General features: G+C 40.3%; 1 protein-coding gene across 1 annotated transcript in view; it reads right to left on the reverse strand.

The window, feature by feature from the left end:
* Positions 1–236: 236 nt before the first annotated feature.
* The window catches only part of LOC116967799 (ribonuclease Oy-like), a 31,581-nt gene continuing 5,799 nt past the window's right edge, over positions 237–26,018 (reverse strand). Inside the window, exons 4-10 of the mRNA XM_033014404.1 lie at positions 24,407–24,471; positions 22,895–22,952; positions 17,551–17,615; positions 14,917–15,030; positions 9,929–9,977; positions 4,523–4,591; positions 237–875 (exon numbers count right to left, since the gene is read on the reverse strand). Of these exons, the coding sequence (XP_032870295.1) occupies positions 708–875; positions 4,523–4,591; positions 9,929–9,977; positions 14,917–15,030; positions 17,551–17,615; positions 22,895–22,952; positions 24,407–24,471 (588 nt within the window). The 3' untranslated portion in view covers positions 237–707. The remainder of the gene's footprint in view (positions 876–4,522; positions 4,592–9,928; positions 9,978–14,916; positions 15,031–17,550; positions 17,616–22,894; positions 22,953–24,406; positions 24,472–26,018) is intronic.

A 26,018-nucleotide genomic window follows, 5' to 3' on the forward strand; every position in this document is an offset into this window, starting at 1 on the left:
GTGATAGAATAGATTACAGGGAGGTAAGTGGGTGAATGGGGTCGCTCTGAGAGCCAGAATAGACTCAGTGGGCCGATTGGCTTCCTTCTACGTCATAAGGAAATATTGGAAGTACACCAAATACATCAAAATCATGAGAGAATAATAACAATAGTTCACAATTTACAATCCCTTCATGAAACAGGAAATTAAGAGACAAATACAATGAAGTGAAGATGAATGGACCAACACTTAAAAAAATAAAAAGACAAATTTTAAAGAGTGTTGAATAATTTCAGATGAATGCAAATGTCTGTGCCAATAAAGGATCTTAATGCAAGTATGGGGCGGATAATGATTGTCTCATTGGGAGCAGAACTGACAGAGGTGTCACTTTGATTTAATAGAGAAAACAACGTGCCAGAAATGAACTTAGAGATACAGTTCTGGAGATTGAATGTTAACCTTGTCAAATGAAATGCAACACAATAAGGCCAAAAAAATCAGTAGGTTAAACTTAATTACATTTTGAATCATAAGATAAATGAAGAAGGGCCAGACACAATCGTTTATCAAAATAATGACACTGTTGCCTTGCCCTTCACCCAGAAACATAACAAACAAATAATCATTTGGCTTACATGGAATATCAGAAGATAGGGCACCTAATAGATTTCAATCGAAAGCAGTCATCCTGAAAACAACAAAAATGTAAATAGAAGATCCCTTTAGGGACAAGGATTATGTGGATGACGTGTGAAGGGATAGAAGTATATTTCAGCCTTGTTTGTACATGGATGATAATACTGATTGCTGAAATGTTCCTCGGTATGATTGCAGCCAACAGACAAGTCCTTACTTAGGGGAACTTTGATTTGCATGAGAATCTGTCGTTTCTAAATGAACAAAAAAAGGAAGAGAGTTAGAAAAAGCTGTCCTGCTAACATTGTAGTAAATAATTATCTTTTTACCTCAAGATTTTAAGGTTGCAAGTGATTCACCCAGCCAAAATAAGTACAGGTCTGGCAACAATGTTTTATGGGAAGACTACCATTAGACACCAAATGCATTATCATTTTATACAAAATGGTGCTTGTAGATGCTTTCATTCATTAAAAAGACATGCCCTTGCCATTGGATGCCCTTGACAAGGCTAATAATAATATATCTTTTAATAATATATCTTTAAAAATTTTTTTTTTTTTATTGTCATTGCACGTCAGTGCAACGAGATTTAGTGTGCAGCTCCACTGATGTACAAGAAAGGTAAATAAATACAATACATAAATAAGCAAGCTGAATTGATTGACGTGACCATCTGAGGGAGACTGTCCAAAGGGAGTGGGTGGGGGGGCACTCATTAGGGCCGGTTCAGAGCCGCAATTGCTCTTGGGATAAAACTGTTCCTGAGTCTGGAGGTTCGGGCGCAGAAGGCCTTGTAACGTCTGCCGGAGGGAAGTAGTTGAAACAGACCGTGGCAGGGGTGTGATGAGTCCTTATGGATGCTGAGGGCCTTCCTGACTGGCAGATGCTGGAAATAGTCATAGAATTGTACAACACAGAAATCTGCCCTTCAGCCCAACTCATCCAAGTTGACCATCTCTCCCAGCTCTCTCTGGATCCATCAAACAAGCCATCAGACTATTAAACTCACCATCAAACAAACTCTGAACTATAACAGCCTATTGTACTTTATCTGTTTATTTGTGTGTATATATATGGTCTATGCTATAGACACTCTGAACTGTTCTGTATTTATGCTTACAATATTCTGTTGTGCTGCAGCAAGCAAGAATTTCATTGTCCTATCTGGGACACATGACAATAAACTCTCTTGACTTGACTTGCAATCTAAACTTCCAGAGCAGAACCTTATCAAAAAACCTTGCTGAAGTTCATATAGACAATGTCTATGGCTTTGCCCTCATCAACCTTTTTGGTTACTTTGTAACGGCGCCTGCTAGTGCACGCAGATATCGAACCCGGCGTTCGGAAGCCGCGGTCACGTGACTCGGGAGGGGCTGATGTTTTCGCGCGTTTTTCCCCCTGCGCGCGTTAGTTCAGTGCTGACCACCGATGTGGCCAGACCTGTTAAACCTGTATGCTGCAACTTGAACTTTTGAATAAAGTATTGTTGAAAACTCCAGGAGTCGTTTATCAGACCGCTAAAACTTCTTCAAAAAACTCAATCAGATTGATAGATAAACTGATATATCAGCTGGAAGGACTGTTGGTTATCTTGGATGAGGGGATGGGAAGAGATTAAAGGGCAAGTATCTCCAGCTGTTGCATTGCCTCGGCTGTGGGTCAAGTGCTGGTACATCAGATTGATAATGTTTGGGTCCCCACTAGTTAGTGTAATTATGGTGGGTCAAATGGCCTGTTTGCATACTGCAGGAACTTTTTGAGTTCCATTCGATGATGCTTCAAGAAGGAGAGTGAGATTAACCAAGGCACATGAATGGACCAGGACATCAAAGTGAGCAGCTTCATCAGAATGCCGAAATTGAGGGAGAAAGGATGTATCTGGTCTAGTGTTATCTACTTCCAGCATTTATTATTTCCTGCATTTGGCATTTTATTTTTAACATGTGGGACAAGTACTGTAGATCTTAAGGACCACAAGCAGAGATGCAGAGATGCTGTTGATGCTATTATCAGATTACTGTTCCTTAATGAATCAATAATGGATGCAAATTCAATTACATGGTTTCCTGCATGGAAGATTCAAGATCATTTATTTATTTATAGGCAAAGTGCACAATATAGTTTGGATGCTTTTCCAGGAGGAATAATATAACATCAGAGGAAGAATCATGTACTAAAAGCAAATAGGGATAGAAACTGATGTGCACAACTAAAAGCATGCTTCAGGATCATGTTTAAGAAGGAAGAAGGGTTTCGGCCCGAAACATTGCTTATCTCCGTCGCTCCATAGATGCTGCTGCACCCGCTGAGTATCTCCAGCATTTTTGTGTACCTTATGCTTCAGGATAGTAATGTTTCAACAGTATCTGAGGCAGGACATAGCCAATAGGTTAAGGTCTAAACCAGTTAAAGGATCAGAGAGCCAGATGTAAAGATCTTCTTCAATAATTTTATTTTTTAAGAGTCCTAAGGTACAGAACAGAATCAGGCCCCTTGAACTAGCTCCTCCATGCTGACCAAGATGCCCCCCATCTGAGCTAGTTGCCCGCATTTGGTCCATATCCCTCTGAACCTTTCCTGTCTATGTACCTGTCCAAGTGTCTTTTAAATTGTGTTATTGCACCTTCCTCAACCACCTCCTCCGTCAGCTCATTCCATATACCACCAGCTCACCAGCGTCTCTTCTTCCTGAGGAGACTGAAGAAGGTCCATCTGTCTCCTCAGATCCTGGTGAACTTCTACCGCTGCACCATCGAGAGCATCCTTACCAACTGCATCACAGTATGGTATGGCAACTGCTCTGTCTCCGACCGGAAGGCATTGCAGAGGGTGGTGAAAATTGCCCAACGCATCACCGGTTCCTCGCTCCCCTCCATTGAGTCTGTCCAAAGCAAGCGTTGTCTGCGGAGGGCGCTCAGCATCGCCAAGGACTGCTCTCACCCCAACCATGGACTGTTTACCCTCCTACCATCCGGGAGGCGCTACAGGTCTCTCCGTTGCCGAACCAGCAGGTCCAGGAACAGCTTCTTCCCGGCGGCTGTCACTCTACTCAACAACGTACCTCGGTGACTGCCAATCACCCCCCCACCCCCCGGACACTTATTATTACTTATTATTATTTATTCAAATCATTTGCTATGTCGCTCTTCCAGGGAGATGCTAAATGCATTTCGTTGTCTCTGTACTGTACACTGACAATGACAATTAAAATTGAATCTGAATCTGAATCTGGATACCCACCACCTCACCTTCCAGCAAAACAGTGTTAAATGTTAAATCTTTTCCCTCTCACCTTAACCCATGTCCTCTGGTTCTTGATTCCCTTATGCTGGATAAGAAACTGTCTTGTGCATTCACCCTATTAATTCCCCTCATGATTTTAAACACCTCTGTAAAATCACCCCTTTGCTTTGTGTGCTTCAAGGAATAAAGTCCTAGCTTGCTCAACTTATAGGCCAAACCCTTGAGTCCTGGCACTCTATTAAACTAGCCCCCATTTATGCTCTCTTAATGTCTTTATATCACTATTACTCCCTCCATTACATCTGTCCTTCCAAAAATGACCATATATCACCTCTCTTAATTTGGACAATCCCACCCACTTTATCTCCCAGTTTTCTTTTTGACCACACTACTTCGTCATCTCAAGATCTTTTCTCCATCCTTCCCAATCTTCCCCTAATCATTTCACTTTCCATCAGCTTTGGGAAATTGCTCAAGGAAATACTTTCTTGTGCATTTGCCTGGAACTTATGCAGTAGAAAACTTTACGCTTGCACAAAACCGATGCAAGCCTTCTCCAGCCTGTGCTGAAGAAGTTTTGGGGATTGTGTCTCTTACTCTGGAAATCAGTAACTGCAAATTAATCAAAGTTGCAAATTGATGAAAATCTTACCATGAGTGTGCAACACTGGAACTCGACATGAGTGCCCATATCAGTTAACGCCGAGTGGAAATGTTCCAACTGCGAGTGGATACAAAGACAGATTCAGGTTGATAAGAGGAAAGTTCAATTACAAGACATAGCCCGAGGGAAAATGGATTGTGAAGCAAGAGAAAACATTGAAGCACATTATAAAAAAATTAGAGGATCAAATTTAGATAAATTTATCTAATTTTAAGTTTATCTAATTTTAAATTTATCGCGGGACGACAGATGGCACAATGGGCTAAGTGTTCGGCTGGCAACCCGAAGGTAGCCGGTTCGAATCCCGCTTGGAATGCATACTGTCGTTGTGTCCTTGGGCAAGACACTTCACCCACCTTTGCCTGTGTGTGAATGTATGTGAATGTGTGTGAGTGATTGGTGGTGATCGGAGGGGCCGTAGGCGCAGAATGGCAGCCACGCTTCCGTCAGTCTTCCCCAGGGCATTTGTGGCTACAGAAGTAGCTTACCACCACCGAGTGTGACTGAGGAGTGAATGAATAATGCGATGTAAAGCGCCTTGAGTATTAGAAAGGCGCTATATAAATCCCATCCATTATTATTATTATTATAAAGAATCGAATGGTGAAGAATTATTTTCTTCAATTTAGAAAATCTCTGATAAATGTGCTGTTTGAAACACCACTGGGAAATAACATTTAATTATTTTGTTTCTAAATGAAGGAATTTGGTAATTCCTTTATTGAAAAATAATATTCTCATAATAGTTTAGTTCAGTTTAGTTTATAGTCACGTGTACTGAGGTACAGTGAAGCTTTTGTTGCCTATTAACCAGTCAACAGAAAGGCAATACATGATTACAATTGAAATATTAACACCAATGAATATTCTGAAAACGTTGTCATACTCTAGTATATCTAAGAGGCACCATATATTGTTAGTATGCATTATACAGAGACCAGCTTGACACAATGCTTGATTATGGCAAATTGTGCCACTTTAGCTATGGGGAAAGAGAAAATGATTTGGAAAATTACTCAACTGAAAGTTACAAGGCTCTTTTTTTACTTAATCTTTGTCATATAGTTTTTCTTACATTGCTGCTTTGTGAGATAATGTTGTTGGGACATTTCCCAGTTAGTGGTCCAAATAAATAAATACTCAAGAAGCTGCAATAATAGATAATATTCAGCCTATGGGGTTGAATTTTAACTCTAGTCTCCTTGTTGAAACCAGGCAGCCAGGATTGTTACTTAAAATTACCCTATTGACTTACCCATCTAGGAGCAGCCAGTTCCCAATTTAATATAAATCTTTACTGAAATAACCTTACAAATCATTTCATCATTTTTTTTCTGAGTTGATGATGAGAACACACACCTAAAGCTTGGATAGATTTCTAAATACACATATCATGGAAGCAAATGATTGTGACTCAGCGTTAACTGAGTGGTCTGAGTGGTGAGCTACAGTGAATGTTCCACCAGGCCTTAGAGAAAAAGATTGGTCCAGAAGAGCTTAAAACTTAAAAACAGGAAAAACAGAAGCTCATCTCCAGGCTCCCATTTTTCAGTCTCTGAACAGTCTCTTAATCCTCGTAAATCTTTCCCAAATCTTCCTGGATAGTCCGAAGAAGCTGATCTTGCCACTTGACTGATCTCAGTGAAAGATTTTTAATCACATCTTCATGACTTTCTACCCAAAATGGAACTTATAACCTTTTCCTGGGCAACATTTCAGGAGCAAAAGATAGACACTAAAAGCTGGAGTACCACAACGGGTCAGGCAGCATCTTTGGAGAAAAGGAATAGGTGATGTTTAGTGTCCAGACCCTTCTTCAGACCAAAGAGTGAAGAGTCTGCAGAAGGGTCTCGACCTGAAACATCGCCTGTCCATTTTCTAGAGATGCTGCCTGACCCGCTGAGTTACTCCCGCTTTTTGTGTCTGGCTTTTGTTTAAACCAGCATCTGTAGTTCTTCCTTACACATTTCAGGAGCAAATGTTAAGTATCTAATTTATGCTTTTACTCACACGGTGGAATAGTTAAAACTAGGCCACCATTGTTTATGTGCACTGCGTAACAGCTTAGTGTTGCATTTGTCACTTGGCCAACAAGATGACCAGGGAAAGATTTGTGACATAAACATACTTGAGGTTATTAAAATCCTGTGCATCAATAATTTTAGATTTTTTCCCATATATAAAACAATTCAAATATTAGTAATAACCTTGGTGATATAATTGCAAAAGTGAATTGCATTATATCACTGTTATAAAACATGTAATTTAATAAACTTAGTGTGGTAAATATTCTTCTTAGAATTTCTACCCAAAAGCATTAATATTCCAATTAGTATTTGGGCCAATTCTACTTCATCCATCTCAATAAAATAGATCCTGCAAGACACCAATTATACCAATCCTTTGAGAGTCTAGTTTCTAGGCCAGGTTATAAAGTTAACAGCTTCATTTCCATGAATGGTGGTTTGCTTTTATGTGGATAGATTGGAGAAACTGGAATTGCTTTCTTCAGAACAGAGGCTGAAGAGTTATTTGATTAAAATATTTAATATCAAGAGTGGTTTACATAGAATTTATAAAGATAAATCGTTTCTTATTTCAGATGGGTCAATAACTAGAAGGCATAGATTTAAGGTAATTAAGAACCAATAACGAGCTGTGTAAGAGCTTGCTTTGAACTCAAAAGTCTGAGCTGATGTTCCTGTGCAATACAGTGAGAATACCATCTAGCAGAGGGTGGGAAAACACAAACCGCTGGTCTGCAGGTGGATCTAACACATTTAATAGCATTGTTTAAAGAACAACAAGAAGGTTTTCCTCGGTACACAAAAATGCTGGAGAAACTCAGCGGGTGCAGCAACATCTATGGAGCGAAGGAAATAGGCAACGTTTCGGGCCGAAACCCTTCTTCAGACCGGCCTGAAACGTTGCCTATTTCCTTCGCTCCATAGATGCTGCTGCACCCGCTGAGTTTCTCCAGCATTTTTTGTCTACCATCGATTTTCCAGCATCTGCAGTTCCTTCTTAAACACAAGAATATTATCCTTGCTGCTCCGGATAATTTTTATCCCTTTAAAATTATGATGTGGTCGTTATCATTTTGCTGTTTCTGGGTATTTGCTGTATTTACCTTTACCTAGGCAGCCATATCTCCTGCATTGCAGCAGTGTATATTTAATTGCTCATAACACACTATGGGACGTATTCAAATTGATATGAAAGGTGATTTAGTAGTCATTATTTTTTTGTTTTGGTGAGGCAAGGTGTCTGAAGGCAGTTTAAAGAAGCTATAGCAAATATAATTTGTTCATAAATCACAAAAGGAGAAACCGGGCACATTGAAATCACATCAAGAGATATTCATCCTCTTCCTCAAGGATTCATCCTCAAGTGTTCAGTAACTGCTTACTACATCTACATTTCTGACCTCCTGCAGCATCACTGATTTCAGTGAGAATTCTCAGTTGTATAGGACTGAATGGCTAGATGCTTTCTATATTCAACTTCTGTGAAGATGCCAGTCGTAGGCATATAACAGTAACAACCCCATTGATTTGAAAATAATTCTGACTTTTATTAAAATGATACATTCAGGTTTAGCTTTGGTTTAATTGTTTCCAAATATCTTCAAAGACATTTAAAAATAGTTTAAATGCTTTTGCCAGCTGCAAAGACTGTCGGGATAACCCTGGGGCCAAAAAGTTCAGTTTTATACATTTTATCGGAGGAGAGAAAATGAGAGATTTGTGGAAGAACACTGGTATCTCAAGATCAAACATCTGAAGACCAGCAAACTGTGGCAGCATAAGGGAAATCATGGATACACATGACGCCACATTTGGAGAAACGCCAATGTTTTTAATAGTTATTGAGAGAGATAGGGAGAGGTGAAACCACTGAGGGATTTTTAAAAAGGATGTGGGTTCTCAAAACTGAGGCATTTCATAACTGGAAGCAAGGCAGCAGCAGTATTATTCAAACAATTGATCGCAGCCACCTTCTGTGAGCTCTTCATGAGTTGGCCCTTGTTGTCTTCTAGCTCCTCGGCACCCAGTACCTTCTGGTACTTATCTCACCCACTGGTATGTCATTGTCCTTTTCTGAATATTGTGGATCTCTCTCCCATCGTTTCTGCAGCCTGGCTGTTTTCCAGGCCAAACATGATGTGAGTTGCAGTTGGCACACTGCTCTGGGAAGTGTACCTTTAAAAGAGGAATCCGGCGTGGGAAGCCGCTGAGAGAACAAAGAGGAACCCGGAGTGGGGGGAGGGGGGGGAGCCGAGAATGAAGGAGGACCCGGCATGAGTGGGGGGGGAGGGCGCTGAGAACAAATAGGGACCTGGCATAGGGGGTCCCCGAAAACAAATAGGACTATTTTGGATTGTACTGAATACTGTGTAACTTTATCAGCCCCCTATATGTGGCAACTCTTTACATACCTTGTGTATGGTATGCAAAACTACTATTTTCACTGTGACGTGGCACATGTGGTAATAAAGTATCAATCAATGCCTGGGATCTTCCTCATTTCCTTGAATAAAGACCATTGGTTGTCAGCACACCTAGAACTGGGAGGGTTAGATGCTTCCTGAACATCGAGTGAGTGGTATTCTGCAATCGGGTAAATTTTTGTCTATGTGAACGCTACATGAACAGCATGGCTGTGAATGTCCAACTAGTCTAGGACCATGAGATGATATATTTTTTCACACTGCATGGAACTTAGTGTTCACTAGCATGATTTTAATTAAATTTTTACAAATTTTCTCTTGGAGTTCATCTTAAATTTATACATGACTGTATACAGATATGTTGTGCATTGTCGGTCCCAGGGTGGCTTAAAACAATGCCCCTTTCCCACTTAGGAAACCTGAACGGAAACCTCTGGAGACTTTGCGCCCCACCCAAGGTTTCCGTGCGGTTCCCGGAGGTTGCAGGTGGTTGCCGGAGGTTGCAGGTAGTGGAAGCAGGTCGGGAGACTGACAAAAACCTCCGGGGACCGCACGGAAACCTTGGGTGGGACGCCAAGTCTCCAGAGGTTCAGGTTTCCTAAGTGGGACAGGGGCATTACAGTGTGCACAGGTTGAAAATTGGAGTTATGTCCTTATCCTATTTTTGTTAGTCAAAACAAACAAAAGAGGGGAAATTAACATGTATAGTGATGTCTAAAGAACAATTCGATTAAAACTTGAAAAAGGAGTCTGTGGGCTCGGGGTAAAAAAATAGCAATGGAAGTACGATTATGTGGATTACTCTGCAAAAGAGCCAGCTCAGATGTGATATGATACACAGTTTCTTCCACTGCACCATTCTATATCCAGAGAGCGGTGTACTTGAGACTTGAAATGGAGATAAAAATATTTAAATCAGTAAATATTTTTGGGATAGATCTTACCTTGTAGCTGTTATCACAAGAAGGGGTGATACCAGCAGCAATGAAGGCTCTGAAATTAAAAAATAAAATCACAATTAATTCAGGTTAAATTAACATGAAACCTCCAACTTGATTTCCACTTATTTTTAGTCCCCTAAAAGAGTATTTATAGGATTCGGAAATTGATGAAGAAGATGTTTGAATTAAAATTAGAGTGTTTGCAACCAGAGGGGAATGAGACATTTGGAGTTTCCAACAGAACATATTCTGTTCAACACATCCACAGATAGTTTGATGTGTGGCAGTCACGGAAGGGTAGCAGGCCTTAAAGGCACATTTCCTTAAAGGCAGCGAGATACTTGAAACGTGCACCATATTTTGCCCTGGAAATGTGCCACTCTGCAGGAGAGAAGAGAGGAGACCAAAAGCTCTGGCGACTCATGGAAACCTTGGGTGGGGCGCAAGGTCACCAGAGGTTTCCGTTCAGGTTTCCTAAGTGGGACAGGGGCATTACATTGAGATAATTGCCAGAAGAGAGGTACTGGGTGCCAGTGAGCCAGAAGACAACTAGGGCAAACCACAAGAAGAGCCTATCAGAAAGTGGCTTGAATGCTCCCATTCAGGACAATGAAGTGATGCCGCAAAAAAAATAATATAACTTACAAGATGTGTCAAGGTGAGCTTAACACTACTCAAAATAATGATCTATCTCTTTTTCTCTAACACTCTCATCTATGTAAGTATGCACATATACAGGGAGCATACATACACACAAAACTCCTCTAGTTCTGCCCCCATCACCATTATTCTCGGCTCCCTATACACTCCTGTGCAAACATGCGCCTGTATGCGCGCGCACACACACACCAAGGTGACCTACTGTGCACCTCATCTCTTCAGCACAAAATCTACAAGGCGTGTTCATTCATAATCTTTCATTGTGGAATCTTTCCCTGTTACAAAATTAGAGGCTTGTTGCAGCAGACCATATAATCATTCCTAATTAGATTGTTGTTCTTGCTCTTAGGTGGTTCCTTCCCCTTGTTTGGTCTGCTCCTGCTTAGAGTGGCAACCTCTGAGGGAGGGAGTATTAGGGAAGCTGAGAAAAATTGGGAACAACTGGGAAGGTGAGGAAAGATGAATCATCTGCTCTTAGTTGTGTGTTTTCTCCAGGAATTCTGAGATGTATTGAAAGCAACTGGAATACATGGGAGTGCAGGAATTTGAGAGCAGGAGAGCTTTCTTCAGCAGTTGTATAGGGGTCTGGTGAGACCACATCTGGAGTATTGTGTACAGTCTCCTAATTTGAGGAAGGACATCCTTGTGATTGAGGCAGTTCACGAGATTGATTCCTGGGATGGCGGGACTGTCATATGAGGAAAGATTGAAAAGACTAGGCTTGTATTCACTGGAGTTTAGAAGGATGAGGGGGAATCTTATAGAAACATATAAAATCATAAAAGGACTGAACAAGCTAGATGCAGGAAAAATGTTCCCAATGTTGGGCGAGTCCAGAACCAGGGGCCACAGTCTTAGAATAAAGGGGAGGTCATTTAAGACTGAGGTGAGAGAAACCTTTTTCACCCAGAGAGTTGTGAATTTATGGAATTCCCTGCCACAGAGGGCAGCGGAGGCCAAATCACTGGATGGATTTGAGAGAGAGTTAGATAGAGCTCTAGGGGCTAGTGGAATCAAGGGATATGGGGAGAAGACAGGCACGGATTATTGATTGGGGACGATCAGCCATGATCACAATGAATGGTGGTGCTGGCTCGAAGGGCTGAATGGCCTCCTACTGCACCTATTTTCTATGTTTCCATGAATGCATAACTATATTGATCAGATATATCTGTTGCAGTTTTGACACTGAATACCATTCCAAAGGGTTCACGATTTTAAGGAAAATTTAGATCTGTAGCGTGGAGCATTGTGTATTGTGCATATGGGCTATAGTTTAATTTGTTTAGATTTTTCAGGAGGAAATGCAGAGCTGGATTCATTCAGATGGTTGTAATCACCAAGGGTGGGATTTTATGCTTCATCCAGATACCGCTGGCTGATTGTTTCTATCCAATGAACGGATAAAGGATTAGAGTGTGGAGAGGGACCAGTGATATATCTGGCTGGTTAAAAAAAATAACTCTATGATGCAGGTTTTTACAGAGGAAGGTTGAATAAGTTAGGTCTTTATTCTTTGGAGCGCAGAAGGTTAAGGGTGGGGGGGGGGGACTTGATAGAGGTCTTTAAAATGATGAGAGGGATAGACAGAGTTGACGTGGATAAGCTTTTCCCACTGAGAGTAGGGAAGATTCAAACAAGAGGACATGACTTGAGAATTAAGGGACAGAAGTTTAGGGGTAACATGAGGGGGAACTTCTTTACTCAGAGAGTGGTAGCTGTGTGGAATGAGCTTCCAGTGGATGTGGTGGAGGCAGGTTCGATTTTATCATTTAAAAATAAATTGGATAGGTATATGGACGGGAAAGGAATGGATGGTTATGGTCTGAGTGCAGGTAGATGGGACTAGGGGAAAATAAGTGTTCGGCACGGACTTGAAGGGCCGAGATGGCCTGTTTTCCGTGCTGTAATTGTTATATGGTTATATGGTTATATGAAGTCTGTTGCAGTCTACATAGACAATGCTTCCCTTCTCCACTCAGCTGGAAGGTAATTCTTTGGTCAGTAAGACATGCTGGGACATCCCCTTGGTAGCCTTCATGTTCTCCTGCTGCTCTATCTCCAGCAGATATTCAGGATGTGTCTCATGTCTCATGTATCTGCTGATACCGAAATGTTGCTGCTCCTGCTCCAGCACCAGATACTGTCTTCAGTTGACTGAGCTACACAGCACTTAGCACATCGCAATGATATTTCTGCCCTTCAATGGCATGCAGTGCAGCAAGCCCACAAAGTGGACTTAAGCAACAGAATATTATTTTTAGGAGTCTATGGCATTTTCTACAACAACTCTGCATTGGTCTCGCTGGATAGCACTGTGCTGTATGTTTGGAGTCAGAAATGGCATGAGAATCCATCTAGCTGGACAGTGGTGGACGCAGACTTCCTGAGGATTAATGATTTACGGGTAGCTGCCAGGGATTATGGCGTTGACTGTCAAGAATTTATTCTAATCGGCAGCCCAGCTCTACACTAAGGGGGTGGAAACTCCTTATGTTGAGAAAATGGAGGATATATTTGGGCGCATGAGTGTGATCAATCACTGCCTATGTTCGTGGGAAGCAAGCAACACTGTAAATCCCAGTGTTTGAGATTCCTCAGTAAAATCAAACTGATGAAATCGATCTGCTGCTTCCAATATCCTGCTGCTGATGTTACTTGAATGTGAATCTCAGCAGGTTAATGGTGAGAAAAAAAAATCATTAATTGTTTTTGCATACTCTCTGAAGTTCAAGGGTGTCTAAGCAATTTGCAAGCTACTTCTGAAGGAGCTGAGTCATCTTATGATGTCAATAATATTTCCATTTAAATAGTGAGAAAAGCAACATGATGTGGTAACGTAATTAACTGCAGATGCTTTAATCTTGAGAAAACAACAAAGCATTGGATGAACTGGTCAGATAACATCTATGGAAGGAAATTGATAGATTACATTTCGGGTCAGTCTGAAGAAGGGTTCCAATCCGAAACATCATTTGCTCATTTACTTCCACACATGCTACCTGACTTACTGAGTTTCTTCAGCATGATATGGTGAATGATTTAATTGAGAGAGTCTCTGATGGTGTGAAACATTCAGCTGCAGTTTATGTTGGATACGTTGAAATTGGCATTATGATCTTTTGGAATGTGCCTGACACTGGCACTTAATCGGATCTAAATTATCATTGAAGGCGCCTGGTTTAATTTTGGGATTGAAGTGATTTCACCAGTGTGATATACTATAAATAAAATCAAACTGGATCTTGTGGCACCAAAGAAATCAGCCAGATTCTGGCTCTGTATATTTAATGTCATTGTAGGTGAAAAGTGGGAGTTCTCGGAATAGCGCTTTGCTTATGTTGATATTCATATGATCCATTTTCATAGTGTAATCAAAATATCATATGTCGGTAAAGTGAAACTTAGCCTGCATATTGCTGATGCACTCCAGTCACGGTGAACTAGGTACCTGACATTGTATCTCACTGCCTGGCTATTGCACAGAGCTTGAATTAAGGTGGAGTAGTTCTACTCAGTGGCAGTGAGAGCCTGATTATTGGGTTTATACAAGGGATATTAGAAGGAAAGAATTTTGTCCCATAATTCAATCTCAGCCATCATAAAATTGAATTCGAAAAAATTAATGGGACTGAAAACCAATAAATCCACAGGACCTGGTGGCCTGTGGTATGAAAGAGGTGGCTGTGGATAACTCACCATGATAGCTACAAGCCCTCCATATGTTATGACTGACCAACATATGGACAACTGCACATATGAACGAACACCCAGAAATATTATTTAATTTAAATAGGATTTGAATATATATGAGTACATTTTGTTGATTTAATAACAGTGTCATACGTACAAGTAAATTCTAATTAAGATAACTTTACAATTTTATGATATTTTATAGTATAACAGTCTTAAGAGAAAAAAACTATTTACATTTAACTTTGTAGGAATTAGATATGTTTTCTTAAGAACACAGGCTGCGATTTGTACTCCGGGACATCACTGAAGGGAGTTGCTTTGGAAATTGACAAGGAATCGCTTCTATTGATACTTATGCAACGATACACTATTAAATAATGTAGCATGCACTGTTACTTCCAGCCCATCAAAACCAGCCATTGAGTATGGGACACCCTGATTCTATACCATAGCGACCAGGCATAGGTAGATAATAAATATATGTACATGTTAATTGCTCTCCATCAACACCATTCATTACAATACTGTGGGAGGAACAGTTATCATATTGAGTTATTTTGTGTATGCATTTTCCAATTTATGGACAAAACCGACTGGAAAAAAGTGAAATTTCGTTATCTGATAAAATAACTCACTCATTGATGGCAAACTGTTTCTGTAGCTGGAGTGCAAGACTGAAGTACTTATGTGGGCAGGACATGCTGTCAGCACAGGCAGCGCAGGTACCATGTTTTCTCCATTCATTCCCCCTGCAAAATGTGAGGAAAGTCATTACTCCGTAAAAAAACTTGCAGTGCTATTTTTGAATAGAAAGCAACCAATTAGTTCTTTTGAACTTCAACAGATTCAGTATTAGGAAAATGAGCAAGTCTCTAAACTAAACTAAACTAAAGTAAACTAAACTATACTCTGCATCTTCTTTACAATTTCAATGATAAACATAGAAACATAGAAAATAGGTGCAGGAGTAGGCCATTCGGCCCTTCGAGCCTGCACTGCCATTTAATATGATCATGGCTGATCATCCAACTCAGTATCCTGTACCTGCCTTCTCTCTATACCCCCTGATCCCTTTAGCCACAAGGGCCCCATCTAACTCCCTCTTAAATATAGCCAATGAACTGGCCTCAACTATCTTCTGTGGCAGAGAATTCCACAGATTCACCACTCTCTGTGTGAAAAATGTTTTTCTCATCTCGGTCCTAAAAGACTTCCCCCTTATCCTTAAACTGTGACCCCTTGTGCTGGACTTCCCCAATATCGGGGAACAACCTTCCTGCATCTAGCCTGTCCAACCCCTTAAGAATTTTGTAAGTTTCTATGTGACTAATTATAAGTTTCCATCACTGTTTGAAGTTTTATCAAATTGAATTGGGGATTTAATTTTGTGTTTAACCTTGGATTGGTAGAGACCAGTCATTTGGACAGGGAGAAAAAAACCGTTACACCATTATGAAGGAAAAACATATTCTGCAATATCAGGTATCCATCTAACATAAGATAAATAACACTAAATATTGATCCAATATGCTGTTGAAGGCTTAAACCATGCAGCACAAAATCCAGGTCATTCAGCCGAATCAGATGTTCGCGCTCAATTTAAACCACCACACAATCTTCTTAATCAAATCCAAGAGCAATAGAAGATAGACACAAAAAGCTGGAGTAACTCAGCGGGACAGGCAGCATCTCTGGAGAGAAGGAATGGGTGACATTTCGGTTTGAGACCTTTCTTATATAGACACTCTTTGCTTCAATCTTGTTCGTATCTAGTTACTCCTCAAAATATTCTTATTATAAATCTCTGCTGTTCCCGTGAAAGTAAGTTTCACATTAACACTGCATTGGGTAAAGAAGATAGACACAAAAAGCTGGAGTAACTCAGCCGAATAGGCAGCATCTCTGGAGAGAAGGAATGGGTGACGTTTCAGGCTGAGACTTCTTCAGACTGCTTAGGGATAAGGGAAATGGGAGATATAGACAGTGATGTGGAGAAATAAAGAACAATGAATGGAAGATATGCAAAAAAGTAACGATGATAAAGAAAACAGGCCATTGTTAGCTGTTTGTAGGGTGAAAATGAGAACAAACAGCTAACAATGGCGATGAGAGTCCCCCCCCCCCCACCCCCCCCCCCCCCCCCCCCCCGGTTGGCCCTCCCCACTCCCTACCTTGTGCCCAAGCACCAGGATTGCGGGACAAAAATACAACCAGAACGTGATGAGCAGCCCCTTCAGATATTGGTAGAGGGGCAGCAACCTCGTTACCATTGGCAACGTCCCAATGTCATATCATTGTGACAGTTGGCAGCTGGCTTGAGAACCCATTGTGATTGGTGCACTGTTAGAGACATTGTGACATCATCACTGTGAGAAGGCTGGACGCTGTTTGTGAGTAGGCGGTTTTGGCTGTTTTTTAAATTTCAACGATTAATAACCAGAAATATAGGTGGAAATGCGACAGAAAGATGTTTATCACCACCAGGGGAAAAATGTGAGTAGGGTGTGTGAAAATGGGAAGGCTATGGCCTAGTGTTTGGAAGAAGATAGGAATTAACCAGATTGGCACACACACACGCATACGCACACAGACACAAACACAAACAAGACGAAGACTTTTAATTATATAAAGATGTCCTTTCAGGGAGGCTTAAATATTCCTGAATATGTGAGTATCTCAACTAATATATAAGTATGGTAACTCAAGATAACTATTCACTCATGAATGGACAGTCAATTTTTGTTTGCCCAAATATCCTTTGGTTTTCATTACACAATATCTAATAAATGTGAGGAATGTGTCACCTGACAAATTATCAATAAGAATGAAATTTTATATATGGTTTACAATGTCTACCTTTTCCAGGTATTAACTATGCCGCAGCCCAATTGATACCCAAGAGGGCAAGTATGCACCCAGGTCCATCAGACTTGCTCTGTAATCAATCCCTTGACAAGTTCATAAGTTCATAAATGACTGGAGCTGCATTAAGCCATTCGGCCCATGAAGTCTACTCCTCCGTTCAATCGTGGCTGATCTATGTTTCTCCATTCGCCTGCCTTCTCCCCATAACCCCTGACACCCGTGCTAATCGATGATGTGAACAATTAAAACTTCCATTTCCCCAATATCCCATCAAGGCTTCCATTACCTTGAATGTTTTCCTGATTAAATGGCAGTAATGGAACACATGGCCCTTCTAAAAAGAATGCAATAGGGATATTGCTGCATCAGAGTAAGATTGACAAAGTAATGTACATGCTACTTACCAAAACTTGAAAGCATTAGTATTGGTTAGACTTGGCCAGTGAAGGAACAAGTCAACTTGAAGGTCCTGTTATACAGGGACAAAAGAATGGAAAATATAAATGAAAAAGCAGCAGCAAGTTTTTATACAATATTTTCATAACACTTATTGAAGTTGTGGCCATCAACTATCAATATTCCTCAAAGTAAGTAAGCAAAAACGTCCAACATTTTGGCCCAAAGTTACAGAATAGGAGTGAATAAAATAAAACTTGGCTGAAAAAAAGTTTCATTCTACCTTAACATTGTGGCCTTTGTAATATGGCCTTGTGGTACATTTTTGCCCTGCACTTAAATAGATCCAAAATCCTGAAGAATACATCCAATGAATGTATTGTAAAGGAACATTTTCATCAGAATTTAAAAAAAATTTAAAAGCACAGGCAGTCTCCCAGAATCACTACTAAAGTAAAAAAGCTTTGACAGGATGCGCATTCTGAAAAGATGTTCTTGCCGTAGTTCATGGACACCGCTGAATCAATGCAGATACTGTAATGGCTGATTTATTGGTCCAGATCTTTCCCTGTCATCAAAGTTTTTGTGAAGGTTGCACGTCACTACTTGTCATGAGTCATTGTTGACTTGTTGTCATGAGTATTTTACCAAGATTGTAACAGAATAATAATCTTCACAGGCATCCTGTCACTTTTGTACCCTCGGGCAAGATTTATTTTAATATTTTTCCATTTTACTTCTCAATTTGCCTTTTACCTATCATCTTTGGATTGAAGACCCATGTCCCTTATAGGACGTAAAAGCAGATTTCAATGACATGCAAGTGTAGATTTACCCTATATGTGTTTATGTAAAGTGGGCAGTGGGCAGGTGCTATAGACCTGCACAGGAAGGTAGACGCTCCCGCCCCCACCAGTCTCGGGCAGATGGGGCTCGTCAGCCTGGGAAGGCAGTCCATCTAGGAGAGGGAAAACTCTGAATTTAAACCTCCACTGCCTTGTGGCCATATCCAGTCATGGAAAAGGCTCCAGGAGTAAACCTCAAGAAAATCCGGAGTCGGAGCCCCTAAGGCAGTTTGTCGTTGTCTACAACCTCGCTCTGGCAGCTCCTGCGACCGCTGGTGCCAAACTGTAACGGCCCTGCTGTTCCTTTGGATCGATCAGCGACGTGGAGAGGGGGGACGTGCTGCATGGGCAACAGCCTGTCCTCCATATGATATCGCCCAGGCTTGCATCCATCCGACCAGGATGCATCACCCATGGTCAGTCATGACCGAGGGGGGCCTACTATTATTTATGCAATGAAGATTAGTCAATGAGTGAGAAGCACCCACTCAGTTTTAGGTGCAGAACCTATATACTTTCCTGAGGTGAACCTCATTCGAATGCATGGATCAAATTCTAGGCCTAGACATTTTATTGCAGGTGAATCCTTTGTGTTTAAGTTACTTCATAGCTCAGTGATTCTCTCTGCTCTTGTACACGTTATATGTACTGCGATGAACGTGACAATGGTATAATTGGTATAGAGAGTGTTGTAGGGAAAAAATCGGAATTTTTCCTTGTGATAGGATTGGGAAAGATATTGAAGGTGTCGCAGGTGCAAGCATTAGGTTGGATATGTAGAAGAGGTTAATTGGATTATTCAGCACATTTAAAATTTTTAATATTTCCATCTTTGCCTCATGTCTATTTTAGGCATAAATGTTCCATCTTTCACTTCGTACACTCTCTTCTTGCCAATTCCCTAGGTCTTTTCCCTAGAGTTCCTAGATTGGCTCTTTGAACGCCAAATTGTGCATTAACAATCTCAACACACTTCTGACAAAAAGTTGTAAACATAAAACACAAATTCAATTTATTTTTCCCTGTACCCGAAAATAAAAAAGAGCGCAGATGTGGAAATCTAACATAAAAACAGAAAATACTAGAAACTTACAGCAGTTCCAGCAGCATTTGTGGAAAGAGAAACAGATTTAATGTTTCAGGCAAAAGACCCTTTATCAATGTTGGTGAAGGGCCTTTGACATGAAATGTTATTGCTGTTTCCCTTTTTATACATTAAAATGTCAATTTCATACCTCCAAAATTTTCAGATGCCCCCAGGGAAACACCAAGGGGGATAATTGATAGTTCAACCAGTGCAATAAAGTGAATAAAGGAAAGCAACAAAAATGTATTGGAGTTACTGTGGCATTGTTAATATTATGATGGAGAAGTTCCTTAGAACTAGCCCAGTTCTACCCCATAACTTCATTGGGAGTGTGTTATGCCCCTGTCCCACTTAGGAAATCTGAACGGAAACCTCTGGAGACTTTGCGCCCCACCCAAGGTTTCCGTGTGGTTCCCAGAGGTTTTTGTCAGTCTCCATTCCTGCTTCCACTACCTGCAACCTCCGGCAACCACCTGCAACCTGTGGGAACCGCACGGAAACCTTGGGTGGGGCGCAAAGTCTCCAAAGGTTTCCGTTCAGGTTTCCTATGTGGGACAGGGGCATTACAAACCACAGTTACACAGGTACCAGAGAATACAATTTTTCTTTTTATGTTACAAACAGAGAGTGGGAGCAGCTCTGAAACTTTTTCATCACTTTTATCAGCATATCTAAGGACTCCTGAAACTCAATTTTAATAGGGCAGATATTACATCTCCTGCTGAACCATCCTATCACCAACTGGAGAGCAGTCTGGACCAACTATCTACCTCATTGGAGATCCTTGAACTATCTTTAATCGGACTTTACTTGACTTTATCCTGCACTAAACGTTATTCCCTTTATCCTGCGTCTGTTCACTGTGAACGGCTTGAATGCAATCAATTGTAATGTACAGGAAGGAACTACAGATGCTGGTTTAAATCAAAGATCGACACAAAATGCTGGAGTAACTCAGCGGGACAGGCAGCATCTCTGGAGAGAAGGAATGGGTGACGTTTCAGGTCGAGAAGGGTCTTGACCCAAAGGCAGGAGAATGGGGTTAGGAGGGAGAGATAGATCAAAGATATATCAGTCTGAAGAAGGGTCTTAACCCAAAACCTGAAACGTCACCCATTCCTTCTCTGCCTTTCGCTGTGTTACTCCAGCATTTGTGTCTATCTTCAATTGTAATGTACAGTCTTTTAGTTGACTGAATAGCATGCAACAAAAAAAGCTTGACACTGTACTTCGATACGCATGACAATAAACTAAACTAAACTAATCTAGATGCATGAACTTTTGATATCCCAGAAAGAACATTGGGAAATTGGGTGATGAATCCAATAACACAAATGGGCAGCTCTCACATTGAGGTGGTGCAAAAACAATGCCATTGGAGAATGGAGAACTGGTTTGTGTGATCTTTGCCCCTTTTGGTTTGGCTCTGTCCCCATTTATCGAATGAAATCAACCGGAAAATCAAAATTACGGAGTGAATACTAAGAAATGCTAAGATTGATTGCTTTCTTAAAACTATTGATGCGTGTTAAATCTAATGCATTATTAACACATCAGAGTTTAGATATTTCACAGTTTTCTTATCAGAAATTCTGGCATGTGATAAATTATATTTCCAGAATTTCCATTTATGTTGATAATTTTTATATAATGGGTTTTTAACTACTTAGCTTGTAGATCCATTGTTTTGTAATGATTTGTTTTGAAGTTGTGTAGAATGATGTGGAGGCTATGCTCAGCGCTTGCTATACTAGGATGGGCATCAAACTCCTATGATGCCTGCTCACATTACAAATATGCAGTGTAGACAGATCATGACATTGTTTTTTATTGAATGCTGATCTGATACCAGAGCTGCCAAATTGGACTTCAATGATGCAGCCATCACCTTGATGTCAACTCAGTTGTACACTCCAGTGTCGAGCACTGGGAAGACTCCCAGCAATGTCACCTTGCCATTTAAAGCAATCATCATCACATTTTCAAAGACTGCAGAGAGTTTTGTGGCAAAAGCAAGGACTCTGTAGGCGTCAGACCAACTTATGCTTATAGAGGCTGTAGGAAATAATGGCTTTCCAGTCCACCACAGCGTGCAGTGTTGGATCTGGATTCTCCATTGTTCCTCGACATGTCATACATATTTCCACACACGCCTGTTGATGCTCCAAGCATTTCCTTCTGCATGCCAATCAAATTATTCTATGAGCTTAATTCTCTACTGCAGAATTTATGCAAACTTGCCACCTATTCTCACTGCCCTGACCAGAGGTCCCTTGCACCCAGTTACCAACCACGTGGATATATCATGATATACAGTATGTCAGTAGCTGAGGTGTTTGACTGCAAATTTTTAGTTTAGTTCATAGAAACAGCGCGGTAGTCCTGCGCGGTGTGTGCATTAAATAATATATGTTTGTTGGTGATGGAGTTGTTTGGAGATGGCATTTGAAAGTCTATTTACTTATCTTAACTGCATGTGTGAAGACATTGTACATTTTCTTCCCTGCAGTTATGTCTTAGTCTTGAGCTCTGCCCATGTTAACCTCAGTGACAACCTCCTTCCACTGTTATCTTAGATTTTCCTAGTTCCTTATGGAATGAGAATCTGCTTTCAACTGACTACCATGACCTCCAGTGCTGCATCTGAAAATATGTTTACCATTCACGCCAAGTACAGCCATATCTTATATCAAGCACGAAAGATCTGGTTCCAGACATAATGATTCCCTTTGTAAATTGTCGACAAGTTTGAATCAGTTGCAGCCAGTGGCGGACTGGGTCTAAAAATATTGGTTGCCAGGAGACAAAGGGGGCCCACCCACAACTACAATGCTATCATTTAACAGGGGCCCACTTGCCATCACTTGCTATCACTTGATCAGGGGCCAACTTGTCATCGGGCAAGCTGTCACCCTGGCCAGTCCGCCACTGGCTGCAGCTCGCAAACTCACGTTAGCCACTCCTATGGCAATGTGTTAATAATAATTAACAATCCAGTTAGTGCCAGCTAATTGCTCAGATCGCAGTACTGATCATAAAGCAGGAAATGTGATATTGTTAAATCTTTTGACCACCATTAAATAATTTTTATATGATAAAAATATGGTTTACTTTTTCAAACATCTGCCAAATTGAGTTCTCAAAATTTATAAATCAGTATGTTGGTACTTTCTGTTCTATAGGTCAATGAATTCCAAAGTTGATGTAGACTAAGTACTTCTTTCAGTGCAATTCTAATGATATTGTGGTGACATTCAACCCTTTTAATTCTAATCCATATTTAGCTTTAACTAAATATCACCAAATATTGCTATTTAATCTGTCTGGTTAATATTGTTTTTTGCTACTTGTTATTGTATCACATTATTCTGCACTGTAATAAAATAGTGACAGTGCTTTATTTGGCTTTTTTTTCCTTACGTCAATGTCCTCATGAGTTAAATGCCATGTGTTATTGCAGGTTCTGCGCCCACTTGGCCTGGAAAAAAATGCAAATAACATTATTTAGTCCAAACTGTCCATCATGTCATGTCCAACAATCTAGCTATCGTTCAATTCAGTAAAATCCATTTAATCTGTCTAATACTACTAATCTAATTATGAGCCAGTTCACTCATTGACCATTCCAAGAAAACCCAAAAGACAACTAATTGCTAACCAACCCAGATAAACAAATTTTTTTAAAAATCACATATTCTTTAAAATAAGTTCAGCATTTTTTACGAAGCATCTTTTTTCTTCCTGATATTTCCAATGTCTTTTCTCTTACATCTCAGCTCAAACAGCTGGAATTAAGAATGAGAACTGATTCTTTTCTTGTTAGGCCGACACAGGCTATACCTGAGTTGCCAAACATGGCCTTTATAAATACTGTTAGTACTGGGGGATGGTCCATTCTAATTACAAATATAATGTAATAAGCATTAGTTGTAATTGTGATATAAGGAAACCTTCCCAACTAAGGAAAGACTTTTGCTGATGACCACAAACGATTCTGAACACCCATTCACATTAGTTCTATGTTATCCAACCTTCTCATCCACCGCTTACATTCTAGGGGCAATTTACAAAGGCTGATTAACCTACAAACCCACACGTCTCTGGGTTCAGAACACCTGAAGGAAACCCAAGCAGTCATAGGGAGAACGTGTAAGTGTTGCACAGACAGCACACGAGGATCATACCCGGGTCTCTGCCGTAGTGAGGTGGCAGTTCTACCAGCTGCGCCATTGTGCCACCACTGATCCTGCCAGAGGAATTGAAGGATTTTGTGGATGGTGTCCCTCCAGTTTGAGGCCAATTGAAGGTGCGACTTTTGGTAAACAATGTGATAATTTAATTGATCTTGAGCTGTAACCATGTGCCTTTCCATAATTTTGTTGGAAAAGCCAATAGACAATAGGTGCAGGAGTAGGCCATTCAGCCCTTCGAGCCAGCACCGCCATTCAATGTGATCATGGCTGATCATCCGCAATCAGTACCTTCTCCCCATATCCCCTGACTCCGCTATGTTTAAGAGCTCTATCTAGCTCTCTCTTAAAAGCATCCAGAGAACCTGCCTCCACCGCCCTCTGAGGCAAAGAATTCCACAGACTCACCACTCTCTGTGAGAAAAAGAGTTTCCTCGTCTCCGTTCTAAATGGCTTACCCCTTATTCTTAAACTGCGGCGGTGATTCAGATTGTACCGTACCCCAAAATATAACAAAACATTAGAACAATGCTCGCAGCATCCAATTCATCCAACATGAAACAGATTTTCATTTATGGATGATATAAGCACAAAAGTATTTTTTTAAGATGATTTGTGTGAAAATATCTTTTGTACATTTTGCAATATGCCTTTGACAGTTGAAACCTACAGGCTGCAGATATGATAACACTTCAACCTGGCACAAATAGTCAATGGATAGATAATAGTTGATCCTAATTACCATAGTCCATGTATAGTCCATCCATCCACATGATCCGGGATCCTGCAGTCTTGTTTTGGCAAAGTCTAGATTCAGAAACAGAAACAACTTTTTTTTTTGTGCTTTTTTTTCCATGATTTTGTTTTTACATTATAGTTATTCACTTGTATCTGAACTAAATTGGCAAATAATGAGAATGCAGGATATTTTAAGTCTGAAGAAGGTTCTCGACTGGAATTGTCATCTATCCGTGTTCTCCAGGGATGCTGCCTGACCTGCTGAGTTAGTTCAGCGTTTTGTGCCTTTCCTTCTCATAAGAGACTTTGAGTCATAGTTACACAGCATGGAAACAGGCCCTTTAGCCCAACTTGCCCACACCGACCAACATGCCCCATCTACACTAGTCCCACCTGCCTGTGTTTGGCGTGGATCCCTCGAAGCCTAACCTATCCATGAACTTGTCAAATGTTTATAAATGTTTATAAATCAGACCAATTCATAACGAGTTGGTCTCCATTCGTCGTTTTTTTGGAATCATATGGTGCAACACAATTGTAAAAAATAACTGTTTCAGGACTGGAGGAGGGTTGGTCAAGATTATAAACAATGATCTCCTTTTCTTTTTTATTTTATTTTCTTTTCTCTATTCTCTCTCTCAACTTTCTTCATTTACTCGTTTTCCTTTTTACACACACTATATATTTCACATCTTTCTATCCTTTACTATCTAACTTCTTTTTCTTATTCTAATCTTTTTTCAGTGTAACAAAAAAAAAAAAAATTGTACATAAAATGTATTATGAAAATATATATTAGGCACTTTGGTGCCATATGACTGTACTTACTTCTAATAAAATAAAATATTAAAAAAAAAAAAAAAAAAATGTTGTGAGTGCCTGCCTCAACGACCACATATTTTTGTGTAAAAGAGTTGTGCCTCTTTTTCCTATTAAATCTTTCCCCCTCACTTGAATAATAACATTTTGCTGGTGAGTATTATCGATCACCTTAGAAATTCGTGTAGGCCCAGAACATTTCTGAGGGACAGTAGTGGTGAGTTACCACTGAAATTCAGAGAAGGTTAAGGGTTGTTGCAGCTTGCTATAATATAGCATGACGTTCTTGCATCAAAAATTGATCATCACATAGATCAAATATCCGTAATGCATTATTAAATAAACACTTCACAGATTTCAACCCAACTAATTTAGTTTATTGTACACGACAGTTCAGAAGCTAACAATTATGAATTTTTGTTTTCTGACAAGTCCTTCCGCTTGTCAGAACAGATAGTTTCTGTACTCATAGGAAAGATATCTATTAATGAGAAACTTGCAATAGAATTCTCTTCTCTACTTTTCTAATGTTTGAGGATGGCTGACTAAAATTCCGAACCATAATTCATGAATTAATAATTTGCACTTAAATAAACTTTGCTATCTCACCATTGGTTCACCATCATTATGGGGTGGGAGATTGCAACCTTCACGTGGTCCACCCTGTTTTGCAATCAACCCGACGTGCACAAATAAGATCAAATAGAACAAGTTGACCTACAACTTTAGGCCGTGCATGCCATACGCAAGAAGAAGAGGACCATAATTATGACATTATAATGATTCCAATCTGATGA

This window comes from Amblyraja radiata, chromosome 41 (assembly GCF_010909765.2).
Source record: "Amblyraja radiata isolate CabotCenter1 chromosome 41, sAmbRad1.1.pri, whole genome shotgun sequence".
In the NCBI taxonomy this organism is placed as follows: Eukaryota; Metazoa; Chordata; class Chondrichthyes; order Rajiformes; family Rajidae; genus Amblyraja; species Amblyraja radiata.